General features: G+C 34.8%; 3 protein-coding genes across 3 annotated transcripts; 1 reads left to right on the plus strand and 2 right to left on the minus strand.

Moving 5' to 3' along the window:
* Nucleotides 954–3035, plus strand: LOC104744087. The gene has a single exon (XM_019235617.1). The coding sequence runs from the start codon at nt 954–956 to the stop codon at nt 3033–3035; it is 2082 nt and encodes a 693-aa protein (XP_019091162.1).
* LOC104744089 lies at nt 3603–8282 on the minus strand. Its single transcript, XM_019235618.1, has 9 exons — nt 8129–8282; nt 7088–7159; nt 6799–6894; nt 6112–6513; nt 5654–6009; nt 4960–5547; nt 4551–4738; nt 4379–4460; nt 3603–4283 (listed from the first exon to the last, which is right to left on the minus strand). The coding sequence occupies exons 4-9, from the start codon at nt 6509–6511 to the stop codon at nt 3603–3605; spliced, it is 2295 nt and encodes a 764-aa protein (XP_019091163.1). The 5' UTR covers nt 6512–6513; nt 6799–6894; nt 7088–7159; nt 8129–8282.
* LOC104742733 (60S ribosomal protein L37-3-like) lies at nt 9000–10100 on the minus strand. Its single transcript, XM_010463765.2, has 4 exons — nt 9989–10100; nt 9744–9879; nt 9309–9410; nt 9000–9216 (listed from the first exon to the last, which is right to left on the minus strand). Exons 1-4 carry the CDS (start codon nt 9989–9991, stop codon nt 9176–9178), a joined length of 282 nt encoding a protein of 93 aa, XP_010462067.1. The 5' UTR covers nt 9992–10100; the 3' UTR covers nt 9000–9175.

A 16722-nucleotide genomic window follows, 5' to 3' on the forward strand; every position in this document is an offset into this window, starting at 1 on the left:
AAATAGGAGAAATTGATTTAAAAGGACATTTTTTCTTCAATTTGTCCCATTATGCCTTCTACGCTAAATTTGCCACTATGCCTAAATTACCCTTTAAAAAAAATGAAACTAACTTTTAAGCAAATTTAAAATTTCAATCACCTAAAAATAAATTCTACAAATAAGAAAGAGGTTGCCATAAGGTGTTTTTGATGAAAATTTGATGTTTTAACATTGAAAAAAAATTATTCTGCAACATTTAGAATACATGTTCTACTAATTGTATATATTCTGAAGATATTAGATTATAAATTCTACATACTGTACATGTTCTAAAAAATGTAGATTACAAATTCTTCGCATTCTACTTGTTCTGAAAACTTTAGAATAAATATATCTTCTAAAACTTTTAGAAGTCGGATTTTGTATGTCTTCTACAGAAATTAGAATATATATTCTACACATAACTCTATATTCTACAAATTTTAGAATTTGTTTTCTTCACTTTATACATATTCTACTGAAGTCAGAATATGAAATCTACATTTTATCATGTGTCCTGCGAAAATTAGAACACTAATTCTACACTTTCCTCTATGTTCTTCATAATTTAGAAAGTATATTCTACACTATGTTAGACAAGGAAACTGAATCCGAAATTTAAGGAAACAAAATATTTACGTAATCCCGAAATTATGCTAATCAAATATATTCTTAAGATTACGTTCTAACATGTTTAGAAAACGTGTTCTGAAAACATTAAACCCCATTTTTAATCGATTTTGTTCAAGGTTTTTCAACATTTTCCAACCTAAATTTCATTCAAGAGTTCATTTTGCAGTATGTTGCAAATCTATGTAACATGTGGTGTATGGAGATGTATCGGCCAAAATGAATGGAGATTTATTGTTGATGAAGAAAAACGTGGGAGACTTCTTACTTTTCAAGCCAATTCAACTCTTGAAGAGCTAAAGATGATGGTTTTGGAAGACTATGAAATACAACAAAATATGGTTGATGTGGAATTTAGTTATTTACCCTTTGATCTCAGTGTTGATTCTCCTCCGGTTGTTATGATGAATGATCGCCAAGTGAAAAATTTTGTTGCTTATTGGAGAATGAAGAATAACATACGGTTGTGTGTGACGTTTAAAGCCATGGTGAATGATAGAAGCAATATTGATCTGAATAAGGAACCAAGCGATTCAAGTGAGGGAGGCGTTGACGTTCTTCTGCGTGAAAAGCTGCCAAAATTTGTGAGTAAAGCAAAACCGAATGATTCTAACTTCATAACTTCTAAGGACGCTGAAGTTGGTGCTAGATCTATGATGGTTGATTCTATGGTAAAGAAGGGACAATATTTCAAAAGCAAGGAAGCTTTACAGGCAAGTTTAGAAATTTTTGCAATGAAGTATAACTTCGATTACAGAGTTACTAAATCTGGTAGAATATTTTGGTGTATACGCTGTATTGATAATGTTTGCAAATGGCGTGTTCGTGCTGAGTGCTTCGAAGCGTCTACATGTTGGAAAATCAACAAGTATGTGGGTAGCCATACTTGTGCTCCTTCAAGGAAAACGAAATTTGGTAGAACACCTTCAGCAAGAACAATCGGGAATCTCATCAAACATAATTATGAAGGTGTCAAGGAGGGACCTAAACCCAATGACATCATTAATATTATGCGTACGGAGAATGGATGTGAGCTAACTTATTCCCAAGCTTGGGAATCTCGTGAGTATGCAATTAACGAAGTAAGAGGAATCCCAGAGAAAAGTTTTGCTAAGATACCTAACTACTTGCACATGCTAAAAGAGGCGAATCCTGGTACGCATACAAATTATGATATTGATTGTGATGGTAGATTCAAGTATCTATTCATTTCATTTGGTCAATCAATAAGAGGGTTCTACAAGAAAATTCGGAAGGTCATTGTAGTTGATGGAACGTTTTTAAAGAACAAGTACAAAGGAGTTCTACTAGTTGCTACAGCCGTAGATGGTAACTCTAATTTGTATCCAATTGCATTTGGGATTGCTGATTCTGAGAATGATGCTTCATGGGAGTGGTTTTTAATGCAGCTTAAGGTTGTTATTGCGGATGACAAAGATTTAGCTTTTGTGTCAGATCGACATATATCTATTGGTAAAATGATTGGAAAAATCTACCCGTTGGCTAAACATGGTATTTGCATCCACCACTTGATAGGTAATGTGGTTACAAATTATAAAGGAAGAGGTGTGGCTGGTCGTCTTGCAAAAGCGTCAAAAGCTTATAGAGTTGCTGAGTTTGATAAACATTTTGCGGAAATTTGCAATATCAGTCCGGCGATTGGAGGTTATCTACAAGAGGCTGTTGTGAAAAAATGGGCTGGATGTCATTTTCTTGGATATAGATATGACATAAACACCAACAACCCTGCTGAATCAATAAATTCAGCTTTGAGATCACCGAGAGAGTATCCAATCATTCCTTTGTTAGATAGCATTAGAGAAATGTTAACCCGCTGGTTTTATGAGCGTAGGGCACAAAGTGAGCAGCAGAACGACCCTTTAACCATTGACGTGGAGCAGAAGATTTCTAGAAGAATAGAGAAGGGTGAAAAGTTTAAAGCTTATCCTATTTCTCAATTCATATTACAGATTAAAGGTAAAGGAGTAGATTTTATTGTTGATTTGGAGAAGAGGACTTGTTCATGTGGAAAGTTCGACACAGGAAAGCTTCCTTGTAGACATGCCATAAAAGCATGTTTTAGTATTGGGAAAAGTCTGTACCCATACGCTGATGATGTGTTCACTACTGCTGCATGGAGATCATTGTACGAGGAAAACATTAATCCTATAGGTGTTCCTGAAGATGAATGGTGTGTTCCCGAAACTGTTGGTGATGTAAAAATTGTACCACCTGAGACAAGAAGAGGAGCTGGTAGAAGAAGAAAAAGAAGATATGAATCAGTGGAAGACAAGATAAGATCGTCACAAGGAGCGAAGAGGCGTAAGTGTGGCCGTTGTGGTAAAGAAGGCCACAATAGATCGACATGTGAAAACACAATCTAATAATAGGTTTGTTCAGCAACTTTTACACATCATTTCAAATACATGTTTTAGTTTCTTTAATTTAACAATGAATATATTTTTTTTTTCATCTCAGGCTGGCTAAGTGTTAGCTTACATGGAGGTTTAGAAGCATGACATCCCAAATCTTCCAGAATTTATAATGTAGTCTTATGGAGGTTTATAGGTGTTAGCTTACATGGAGGTTTATAATGTTATTGGATTTCTTATGTTTTTTAATCTTCAATTGCTTATGTTTCAAATACACGTTATTGGATTTCTTATGTTTTTTTCATATGTTTATGGTCAATGTTATTGGATTGTGTGAATTTTAGAAGCATGACACCCCAAGTTATAGAAGATGTGTTTGAAATATTTGTGTGTGCCTCGAAGGTGTTGAAAAACAAGATGATAATGCTAATAAGAACCAAATAAATAAGAACAAGATGTGATAATAAATAAATAAATGATAATGCCAATAAGAACCAAATAAATAAAGAAATGATAATGCTCGTACGAAGACGTGAATTACAATAATAATCGTAGCACAATTAAAAATTTAACTAAGGATCATAATTCTACAATATGAGGCGATGAAGGTGGAGGCTCATACTTCTTCATTCGCTCAATGAACACATGATCAGATGCTGCTTCCCACAAGTCAACTGCAATCTTCGTACGAGCTTCTTTAATGTTGTCATCGTTTATCAAACTCAAATCCAGATTATGCATATGACACTCTATGTATTTAAGTGCATACACTCCGCAATCACAGCATGACTTATTAAGATTTTGTGGCACTGAAGCAAAAATAATAGAATATGGAGACAAATGAAGATATTTACCATATCTCTTGGTCTGAACTTCCTTCACAAGTCGAGGGATGAGGATTGCAAATGGATCCACATGACTTCTGTGGGTCATACCAGAACAATCAAATACTTCAACAGTTCTTAGGGCAAAATTAATGCACACAGATATCCAATGCTTATTACTGATGTTCACAGGAGCGTAAACTCTGTCGAAGTCTAATGCCCATTTCTTCCCCGTCTTTCCATGAGAAGGCAAGTCACCGTTTGCATAACCCAAGATCATAGAATCCCACTTGTGGCCTTTTTTACCTTCTCTAAACTTCAAATATTCGTTTTTGATTTGCATGCTAAACAAACAATTCATGAAGCCAACACGATTTGACTTCAGTCGGCCTAAAGATGTATTCTCCCGAAATATATACATCATAGCATCCATTTCCTGAAAAATATTTCATTGTAAAAAAAAAATTGCAATTAAAAAAAAATATAATAAAGTATTACATAGCGTTACTCCCTCCAAATATTGCAACGTACCGGATTATGAAGCCAAACGTTGCTTGTCATGACTCGCTTTAGTAATTCCTCGTTAATTAAACTTGGACCCAACTGAATCATTCTGCAAATACACAAAAGAAAACACTATGCATAAGCATCGAAAGAGCATAAAACTGTAACAATTATAGTAAAATATAATTGAACAACTTACCCCCTTGTTCTATGCCACTCTGCAAAAGCATTGAATCGATCATCAGAAACGAACACCAAAACAGAATCCATGTCAAATTCGCCCGCGTTTGTAGTATTCAATCTCCGTATGTCATCTTTGCACAATACATTTTGTGTAGGATCAAACCCAAGTACATCTGCTTTTTGAGATAGGTGCCCTACTGATTTCTGTAAAAATTCTTGTGTATCAAAATTAAGATCTATTTCACTATGATGAGTGAAAAGATCATCAACTAAAACCGTTTCATCCTCTCCATACAAAAAGTTTAACAAAAATATTTACACTTATTATTACACCCACAAACATACATATCTGGTTACATATTCTTTTAGAGTCTTAAAAAAAAAAACACAAACATACATAACGTAGAGATTTAAGTCTTACGTACCACAGATTTACTCTTCTTTTCTGCTGGAAAGGATGGTTGATCAACCATGGCTTGAGTGCTTATTGTAATTCCAGCTGAAGTTAAAGTATCCTTCAAGAGTGAGACATCCTTTTCTATTTTTTCCAATCGGCTGTCAACCTTCTTCTCAAAACTCTTGAAACAAGTCTCAAACACACTAATAAAGGACTTCATTTGTTCATCTGTTGCAGCTCGATGTGTTGTTGCTGCTCGCTCATAGAGCAGTTTCTTTTTCCTCCTCTCTGCACCATGATCAGGTTGTCTCTTCCTCTTGCAACCTGATTCTTCATCATTAGCAGCTTGCATACTCTCACCACTCTTTGTTGCACTAGACCCTTGATTTTCTTCACACACCTCACTGCCAACATCATCTTTTAATTGAATATGTTCACCCTCCACATCATCAACTTGTACAGTTCCCCAAATATGGTCTCCAAAATCATTTCCAGAACTGATCTTATCTTTCAAATTATCGACTTCACCATCGCTTGTTTCGTCACGCCATAAAAACTCAATGGAGTCAACAACGTCGAAATCGCCAGTAATAGATATGTATGGATAAACAATATCCTAAAAAAAAAGAAAAAAAAACAGGTAGGAGTTAAAGATTAAACAATGACATCAACTATTAACAAAAAAAACCATGTGATAAGAGTTGGGTTGGCAAAGAAAGTACCTTCGGTCCAAATGTACTTTCTAGTTGGATGATATCATCATATGATACTTTGGCTGCGCCTTTCCAGTTAGAACATCGAGGAGCTTCTCTAAACTCAGTGATAATCTTTTCTCCCAACAACTTTCCAATGTCTGGAATTGCCTCCATCACCCATATTTGAAATGCATATGAGAAACCATCTAATGCATAGCTATTGATCTTCTTCAAATCTTCTCTTTTTTCTATGATAGACTTAGCAAGACTTTTAAAAGCTTTAAGACCCCAAGGATAAGTCCTCACCTTATCAAGATCCATTACCATCTGGATGTATTTGAGTGGAATATACTTTTTCTCATCCTTAGCCATAACCAACCCAGCTATCACAAGAAGATACACCAATCGGATCCTATCTACCTCATTCCATTTGTGAATTACAGGTAAGTGAACATCAACCAAGCTCTTAATGCTAATAGTCGGACCTTTTCTCTTCATCAATTTGCTCCAAAACCCACCATCATCTTTCCAATTCTCTAAATCACAACTAGAATCGGCAGTGCATTTGAGCCCAGTCACAGCATGAAACTCTTGCATTGAAAATCTGAGTGGCTTCCCTCCAAACACAAACCATATCTCTCTTTTTTTCTTTGTAACCAATTGCCTAGACATCATGCTGTGTATCAAACGTCCTGAATACCCTAAACCATTCTCGTAGAGTGCAAAGACATGTGAAAAGACTGGATCATTCTTCACCTTCTCATACTCTTTAGGTAATGCTTGTTTGACTTTGCCCAAGATAGAAATTCGACAGGAATTGTTAATCTTCTTCACTTGTGGCTCAAATCCATCTCTAAACAGGCGTTTAGGAAATTCTGTTTCCATAGCTACACAAAAAAAAATTAAGAAAATGATATTCATTAGTATGATGAACATGATCGATTAGCTATACTAACTGTAAGAAAAAACACAAAAACATGATCGATTAGCTATACTAACTATAAGAAAAAACACAATCAATTGATTAGCTATACTAACTGTAAGAAAAAACACAAATTTCAATCGATTAGCTATACTAACATAAGAAAAGACATAAATTTCAATCAATTAGCTATAAAATGTAGACAATAAAATGAAACAAGAGGGAACACGGGGAAGAGGAAACCACTCACCTTACTTTCTCAATGGCTCCAGCTCTGCTCTTCGCCAAAAAGATCAGATGCAATCTCCTGACTAAGCTTCAGGATTTCATAAGAGACTTGGATCGCCTGCACAACATAATTGGTGAATGACTAAGTTCAAGGGTATATAACCATTGACCTACGTAAGGAATCATGTTGGACCTCAAGGATGCTAACTAGTATTAGACAATTAATTCAGGGCATACCACATAATCTGAGTAAAACATAGAAACCAAAAAAGCAACTTGACTAAAACTACGCATGAAAAGTAAGTAATTACCTCTCTAAGCTGAAGCAGTTGTTCTCGGGTGAACCTCAAAAGCTCACGACCTTCAAACCGTGTGTCTCCTCTCTATAAAACATATACAAGAGTCATTAAACTTCAACCTCAGAATTCAAAGCGACAGATGAAAAAAAAGGATTAGATTTTGAACGAGTGAGCTCAAAACAATAAAATGTATCCAAACTATAAAAATCCAAACTCTATCCATAAACCAATTCAATACCACAAAAACAAATCCAACCATCTCAAAATTTATTGCTCAACTAACTTAAAAGAACGTGGTAACATTGAAAAATCAACAGACAACAAAAGAAAAACAGATGATTTCAATTGATTAGTTATACTAACTATAAGAAAAAACACAAATTTCAATCGATACATTATCAAATTTGGGGAAAAAAATTTGTCCCACAACAATCAAACACATATAGAAACTATATTGACTATATTGAAACAAATTTCAACCGATACATTATCACATTTGGGGAAAAAAAACACAACCACAACAATTCAAACAAACAATTGCATGCATCGATTGAGAGAGAGGGAGAGAGAGAGAGAAATCGATTGGGTTCAATCAAAATTTTGGGGAAAATTTTTGAAATAGATTTGGGGAAAACCTCAATTGTGTCGAGAGAGAGAGAGAGAGAGAGAGAGAGAGAGAGAGAGAGAGAGAGAGAGAGAGAGAGAGAGAGAGAGAGAGAGAGAGAGAGAGAGAGAGAGAGAGAGAGAGAGAGAGAGAGAGAGAGAGAGAGAGAGAGAGAGAGAGAGAGAGAGAGAGAGAGAGAGAGAGAGAGAGAGAGAGAGAGAGAGAGAGAGAGAGAGAGAGAGAGAGAGAGAGAGAGAGAGAGAGAGAGAGAGAGAGAGAGAGAGAGAGAGAGAGAGAGAGAGAGAGAGAGAGAGAGAGAGAGAGAGAGAGAGAGAGAGAGAGAGAGAGAGAGAGAGAGAGAGAGAGAGAGAGAGAGAGAGAGAGAGAGAGAGAGAGAGAGAGAGAGAGAGAGAGAGAGAGAGAGAGAGAGAGAGAGAGAGAGAAGCTACCAGAGTCGTCGCCGGTGGGAGAAGCTGCCGGAGTCGTCGATCCTCGCCGGTGGGAGAAGCTACCGGAGTCGATATCGTTTGAGAGAGAGAGATACTCGCCGGTGGGTATCGAGAGTCGATAATGTCGAGATTTTTTTCTTTTAGGTAGGTGAGTAGTAAAAAAAAGTAATACAAAAATCAGTAAAAAAAAGTATAAGGAAATGGATTATTAAAAAAAGGAAATATTGTTTTGATTAAATATAGGAAGTATACAAAAGAAGAAATATAGAAAAAGTTTGATAAGGAAATTTTGGTTTTTTCTGTATTAAGGGTATAACTGAGTTTTTCTGTATTCTAAAACCTATTCTACCAAACTCCAAAAAAAAAAGCATAGTGGGACAAATTGAAGCAAAAATGTCCTTTTAAATCAATTTTCCCTTAAAAATATCTTTAAAATAATATGTGAATTTAAACATCCAATTATTTCTCATTTCTAACTATCATCAATTTTTGTGTTTGATATCGTGTTTATCTTAAACGAATCTCAATTTTTCAGCTGAGTCTAGTGTCGGATTATACAACAAAACAACCTAACTAGACAGAAATTGCAAGTAACTCAGATTAATTATGAATGTCAGTGAGCCTAAGAATACGGAATTGAAAGAAGTGCCATATGATTTTCTCAAACAGAGGAATTCTGAAATTATTTTTCAATAAATAAAAAAAGAAAATAAATTTCTCAAAATTTAATTTATTGGACATGACAAAACCCCTAAATCTTGTCAGTTTTTACAAGCAGATTACGTTGGCCAGATGGACACAATTGGTGAAGGAACCATAATATTAGTGAAAACATGAACTACAATAACAACAGAATTAAAAGACTTGCAAATTGAAATCTCATCGAAGTCCAAAACTTTATAAAAAAAGCAAAGAGCACACAAAAAGATAGTCATAATCAGGTACTTGATAATAATAATAATAATCTTTCGAATAAACAAACTCAGAGCAAGCCAAAATCTAAGTTTAACAACAAACAAACTCTCCACTTGATGCTCAAAAACCAGTTTAAGCTGCTGCTGCCTTGACTCTTGGCTTGGCTTCGGTACCTAATCCAAGACAAAATGCACAACAAATTCAAGATAGTAGTAAAGACCAGCTTCTTAAGTCGAATATATATTAAAAAAAAAAGGATGAGTACCTTCTCTGAAACCGGTCTTGAACCTGCGAGGAACATTGCGAAGATACCTCATCCTTCCAGTTCCAGTAGTCTTTCTACGGATTGCCTTCACACTCCAGTTGTCTAACAACATAATACACAAACACATCAATCGGTACTATCCCACAAAAATGGCACATTACAAAATCTTAGTACAATAGAGAAGCTTCACAAGATGTGTCCAAAGAGAGGCCAAACACCAAGTGATTCATAGATTTTTCAATCATACACTTGAAGCTCTATCAACGAGACGCAATACTCAACATATCACAATTCCAAAGGAAACTACTACAAATTCAAAGATAACAGAATGATTTCAATCCCTAACCAAAACCTAATGACTAAACCCTAATTCTGATTAGATCCATTTCTCAATACAAAGCAAATGATAGCGAGGGAGAGAACAAAGAAACGTACAGGTCCTCTTGCGAGCGGCGGGGTAAGCACAAGCAGAGCAACGACTCTTCTGGATGTGGAAACTACGACGGCCACATCTTACACAGAGTGTATGACTCTTATTCCTTCTCTTTCCGAAACTTCCCGTTCCCTTTCCCTGAGAATCTCAAAAACAAAAACAACATCGCATCAGTGAAATGAAGAGATCAAGGAAGCAACAAAGATATGAAATAGAGATTGAGAGAGAGGATCGTAGATCAATCTACCATTGGAGCTAAATGCGAGTTTCCAGATGAATCAAAAAAAAAAACCTTGAGGGTTCCGGCTTCAGAGAAGGAAGTGACGACGCTAGGTCAAACAAAACTTTATATAAAGCTAGGGTTTCTTCTTTTTATATTAGGGTTGTGAATTTTGTGTTACTGGATTGATTTGGGCCCATGGGCCTTTATGTTTTAATAAGCCTCTTTGTGTTTGGCCGAAAGATTAAAACCAGAAACGATTTGTTTTTTTTTTTTTTTCTGTTTGGAATAATATTTCTATTTAGAAAATTGTGGTTTTTGATTCTCAAATTTCAAGACTGAAAATGTTAAATTGAAGACTTGGGGAGCAATTTATTCCATAAATGTGATTTTGTTCTCCAAGTATCAATAAATGCCTTTTTTGGTCTCCAAGTATCGTCAACAGAAGAAGGTTTGATTTTGGATGCGATAGAGAGAGTCATAAACCTAGCTAGCTTCTTCTTCTCAACTTCAAGAAACAAGAGAAAGTTTTAATCAGTCGTTCCTCGTTCATGGTACGTTTTTCTCTCTTTTTTTGCCTCCATTACTTTTACAAAAACAGTTTGTGTAATAATAATACACCGTGAATAAAGAACAATGGCAAGTCGATGTTATATATATAAGAATTTGATCAACCTTGTTTATGATGGCTTTAATTTGTTTTAATTTCTTGTCTTGTTTAATTAGGTGATTGTCCCATTACTTGATTCATCGGTGAAACTAGTGGCTGCGGTGGTGGCTCAACCGGTGGCCTCCGTCTCCAACATACTTTTCTACAGTGGTCTTCTTCCCCGGAATCTTCAATTAGAAAGACTAACCGGCCCAGAATTTATAATTGATGGCGATGATTATCTTGTCCAATTTATCGTATCTTTGCTAAAATGTTTCTGTTAATTTTCTATTTTTATAACGTTAAAGAAATTACATCAATTACACTTTCTAATGGATCGTTGCTAGTGATGAGGAGATACACACTCAAAGGTGCCAAAGCGTGCAAAGGCAGAGGGCACTCGTATCAACCTTACCTTAAGGCTTGTTTTGTAATCCTAGGCACCATAGGCACTCACATTGACTAGGCGTATCTTCTTATTAAGTCTGTATAAACACTAATCGATGTAGACATTTCAAGAAGCTGTACTAAATTGCAAGGTGAAATTCTCGCCAACTCAGTCCTACATAGAAATTTTACAAAACAAAACTTAACCCAAAATTATTAGTATCACAAGTTAAATAAAAAAGGTTAAACTTAGCAATCTGTTCTAAACGATATGAGCACGAACATTAGAAACAGAGTCATAAGACTCAGAAAAAATGAGATATACTATACATTTTATCTGATTTCACATGATAACAAGAAGACAGAGAAGGGCATACAATATGATATGATGTAAAAAAAACAAAAGGGCATACAATATATTTCCAGAGAGAAGAGAACCACGAAAGTAACAAACAACGAGGTGATACAAAGGGTAAGACAAATGAGTAACTGGAATAAGGAACCACAGTGAGAAAAATGCATTATATAAATCCATCTAATAAAATATGCATAGCACAAATGTGTTGCATTACGACAAACCTAACAGATCGCAGACATAAATTTACCTAGAAATTAGATGTAAACAAACACAAAAAAACCTCATTGTATCAATCATTCTACACTAGTCAGAGAACTTCAATCTCTGCTTCACCAACATCAAATCACAGCCTTCTCTTGTGTAAGTTCTTGTTCAGCAACTTTTTGCGCTGATTTTGAAGTTCTCGTTCAAGATCTCTATTGCAGAGGGAGAAGTTTCAATCTCATTCATTAACTCCGTTTTAAAAACTGATACTTCATTCATAATATCTTCATTAACTTCGGTTTGATCGTTGTTGATCATCTCGTACAGAGCAGTCTCAGCCAGCCCCATCTTATTCATCATATACTGATCAAGTTCACGGTCAAACTCATCATCACTACTCAAGTATAGCTCATAGGTACAAATATGAGTACGATCTTCTTTGTCCTCTTCATTATCCTCTACATCTTCAAATCCTCTGCCTCTCCTTCCCGTCCGTAAGGTTGTTGTTTTCTCAGTACTACATGGCTGGGGAAGCTTTGAAAAGGCTTTGAGCTTCTTTTCCACAGATTCGATCTCACAGACAAAGCTATCGAAGTTGGCTTTGAGCTTCTTTTCCGAAGATTCCATCTCACACACAAAGCTATCGAAGGTGGCTTTAAGATTCTTTTCGAAAGAATCGATCTCACATATCAACCTATCGAAGGTCGTCCCTTTAGTAGGTTGAGGGTTAATGCTAATCCCATCAACGCTTTTGGGACAACGAGGTTCGGAGACAATTCCCATTATCAGAACAAGTTGGTTCGCTTATAAAAATTCTCTGTCTCTCTTTAGGTTATTTTGGTTCTCTTTGTTATTATGATTTCGAGTTTTCAACTGATTTAAACGCAAGAGCTTTATTTATAGATTTCTGAGTTGAAACAAAAAAAAAAAATACTAGTAAATTGATAAGTTTCCCTTATTTTCTTGCGATTTCCTTTTTCTTTCTTTTCCATTTTTCTTGAGTTTTTCCTCTTTTCTTGAATTTTCCATATTTATTCTTTTTTTTTTCTTTTATAGTTTCCTCTTTTTTTTGTTTTTTAAACGATATATTCCAACAAATTATTTTATTGTGTTGTTGTTAAGATTTTACTGATTTTGAAATAGAATCCTCTCGATTTTCTTACCATGTCAACGATTTGATCCCTCTTTTTAAAGTTGATTGTTTTATTTTTTTTTTAAATTTTAAGAACTAATTTCATAATCTGTTAAGACTCTGTCTTTTTTTTTAATGAAAAGATTTATGGTCCAAATCCCGAAAGTGCCTCAGTCTCGTTTGGATTGTGTTGAAGGAAAAGAAACACGAAAAATCTTCCCAAGGTAATGGGACCTTTGAGTCAGGACTCAGGACATCAACAGAGTGTTTTCCTGCAAAACCAGGAACAAACATTTGTTTGTTTGGTGTGACCCTGCAGAGAAAACCGGTAACGGTGGACCGGCGTTGATAAGGTTAAAGAAAAACAGCAGAGAGACTCAACAAAGTTTGACATTAAAGCATGGATCGTTGCTAGTGATGAGGGGTACACACTCAAAGGTGCCAAAGCGTGCAAAGGCAGAGGGCACTCGTATCAACCTCACCTTAAGGCTTGTTTTGTAATCCTGGGCACCATAGACAAGAAGGTTGACTTGATTTTGATCTCCATTCACATTGACTAGGCTTATCTTCTTGTTAATTTTGTATAAACACTAATCGCTATAGACATTTCAAGAAGCTGTACTAAATTGCAGGGTGAAATTGTCGAGGAAGAGTGGCAGACGCCTTTCTGTTAAGCAACATGACGCTTCATTAAGTAAGCCATGTCTCAGCCTTCATCTTTTTTGTTATCTTCTTCAAGCGGGGCTAACAAGGTTTTTGTTTGCGTGTATTTGTGTTTGTGCAAAGACATAACCATTTTGATCAAAAGGGAGACAAGGCTTCGAGGACCGGCAGAAGTATTATGGTCAAAGTGAGAACATAAGAAAAACTTGAGAATTTGCTTTGTAAATTAGTTTGTGAAGTTTTATATTCATGGTTGAAACTCGTTTTCTCATGCATCTTTGTCTCCCTTTCTCCCCTATCATGTTTAAGAAACTATAATTGTGAAGAATGAATCCTCAATCGAATTGATTACTCACAATTGAAATAGAACTTGAATGGAACCACGTGAAAGACAAGGAATAAAAAAAACTAAAAGAGGATTTAGGTGACGCACAAGAATTTTACTGTTCGATTGGAACCGCTTTGGCAACCAGAAGTATGATCCCAAATTCCACTAAGGGGATGTAATTGCAAAATCATATTTTTAATAGTTTAGCCAAGAGCATTCAAAGAGTGAGAAACAGAGCATAGACACATGATACAGTAAAAAGTTCATCAAGCAGATTGTTAAGCACAAAACAAATTAACTTTAACTATAAACATGTATAGTGTATACGAATAAATAAAACAACTGTAGAATAGATACCAACAAAAATTAGCTTAGTCATCTATTTGATGCTTCATAAGAGATAACAAAAACGAAACTCAAACACAGAGAGATCACGACTTTGACTGTATGAAACTAAAAAGTCAGGTTTCAGTTATCATATATCGTGCCATAGTGCTAAGTGATAACATATATAAGCTCAAGAAATTACAAAATCCAACAGAAAAAATGCGAAGGCTACAAGAATCACTACTATTATTTTCAGATTTTAGCTCTCGTTTAATCTAAAAAAACTGGTATCAAACACTTGTCGTTAAGAACTTGCCAATGAAAAAAGTGAGATATATTTTGACGACAAAAAGAAAACGAAAACAAATCGATGTTGTATATATAAATACACAGTATACATAATTAAGCATACCTAGGATTAAGACATCAAAATATTGTAAAACACTTCATCACTGAAGAGTGAGGAAGTAACTTAGCAATAAGGAATTCACAGTGAGAGCAATGCACTTTAAATCCATCTAATAATTCGTAAGTACTATTGCTGCGCATCACGACAAACCAGAACTCTCAGACCTAAGACTCAGAAAATGAGTGAAGAAGACAAACTTTTCACATGATAACAACATCTACGATTCTATCCAACTTTGGCTGAATCCGAATAACCACGGTCAAAAAATAACAAGAAAAGCAACAAGAAAGCATATAACTATAAAAGTAGCATTAAACATATTCAAAGATACATAATATTTACAAGTTAAGAGAACTTACTATACATTTTATTCAGCTTCAACAGTAGAAGTGGTCAATTTTACAGATAATTATAATAATCCATCATCAATCATATGAAACAACGTAACGAGGAAACAAGACGGTCAATTTTCCTAAAACATGTCGTCACTGAGAAAACTCAACAAAAAGGACATACGTTAATAACAAGAAGACAGAAAAGGGCATGATGTCAAAAAAAAAAAAAGGCATACAATATATGCAGCAAAGGGTAAGAGAACCACGAAAGTAACAAACAACAAGGTGATACAATCATACAAAGGGTAAGACAAAATGAGTAACTGGAATAAGAAACCACAGTGAGAAAAATGTAATAATCCATCTAATAAATGGGTTGCATTACGACAAACCTGACAGATCTCAGACATAAGTTTCTCTAAAAATCAGATATAAACACACACAGAAAACCTCATTGTAACAATCATTCTACACTAGTCAGAGAAGACATTGTTCAATAAATGGTGTGAAACCAGATATAGTACGCATAGCATACACTAGTATACGATTTTCTAAAACAAACTTCAGCTGTCACATAGTTTTACGTACTGGGCAACACTTAAGCGAAAACACACAATAACTATTGTATCACTCACATTACATGTAACCGAATGGTTTTCTAAACGAACTTAAATGTCACAAATAAAAGAAAAGAAATGCAGCTTTTGATCTTTGTATAAAGGAATCAAGATCCTACCAAATATTACAAATAGACAATTTATATGAATAATGTTAACACAATCACAGATGTAAACATGAGTCGCATCATTTTAGGTCTAGCCACCTAAAGATACTACTCTAACCAAGACTTTTACTCTCACCAACTCAGTCTTTCATGGAACTTTGAAGAACAAATTTAGATAAAAAATAACTATTAGTATAGCAAACACAAAAGCGTTAAATTTTAGCAACCTGCTCTTAAAAAATGAGCACAGACATTATAAACAAAGTCATAGATGAAAATGATCACATGCTGATGATCGTAACAGGAATAAAAACATCTAAGCTTTCATCCAATTGTGGCTGACACCCGAATAAATAACCAAGGAAAGACCATAACAAGAATACCAACAAGAAACATATTCAATCAAAACCAGATACAAAACATTTACAAAACTCAAATATTCATCTATAAGAAGTGGTCAATTATACAGACCAAGTATAAGAAATCGTCACCAATCATAGGAAACAAAGTTGCAAGGAAAGCATGAATATACAAACTGAAAGTATCCAGAACCATAAAACAAAATAAGTTCAAACTGAACCATTTGATTGGGATTTAAAAAAATACAATTGATCAAGTGATTTACTATTTTTCCAGATTCAACAGTAACAACCTATATGAATTCATCTTCATTCATGAACAAAGTATATGCTAAATATATACCTACTTTATTTTAGAATAAGTGAGAAACTTAAGCAAAGGTAATATGCATGATATTGAAAGACTGGTGACTCCAAATTTGAGGAAGAAGCTAACATAAATTCTTACTTTATGAAAGGGTGCAAAAGAATAACCTGAAACTCTTAGTCTCTTATAATGATCTTGTAAACTGGAGAATAGCTGCCTGCAAAGAAATATATGTGATGATAATTAGAGATCTATGTAAGTTGTTTGATACTTCTAATGTCTACACAACATTAAATTTATTAAACGACAGGAAAAGAAAGAAGAAGATTAAACTTAGAAGCAATAGTCTAAAGAAACAGAAGAAATAGAAATTCACATACCTTAATTCACATATATAGGATATCAAAACATCCACATACCTCGAATTTGTATGCTTCTCCATATTGATCTTCAAGAGCTATTTTAAGCAAGTCAAAGAGTTAAGAAACTACCTGATTTGCGTCATCTATGTACTTCAACGAGATATCTCAATCTTATTTGATGTACAATAAGACAACTGACAGCGTCGAGGCATTTGTT

Source organism: Camelina sativa, chromosome 14, assembly GCF_000633955.1.
Source record: "Camelina sativa cultivar DH55 chromosome 14, Cs, whole genome shotgun sequence".
In the NCBI taxonomy this organism is placed as follows: Eukaryota; Viridiplantae; Streptophyta; class Magnoliopsida; order Brassicales; family Brassicaceae; genus Camelina; species Camelina sativa.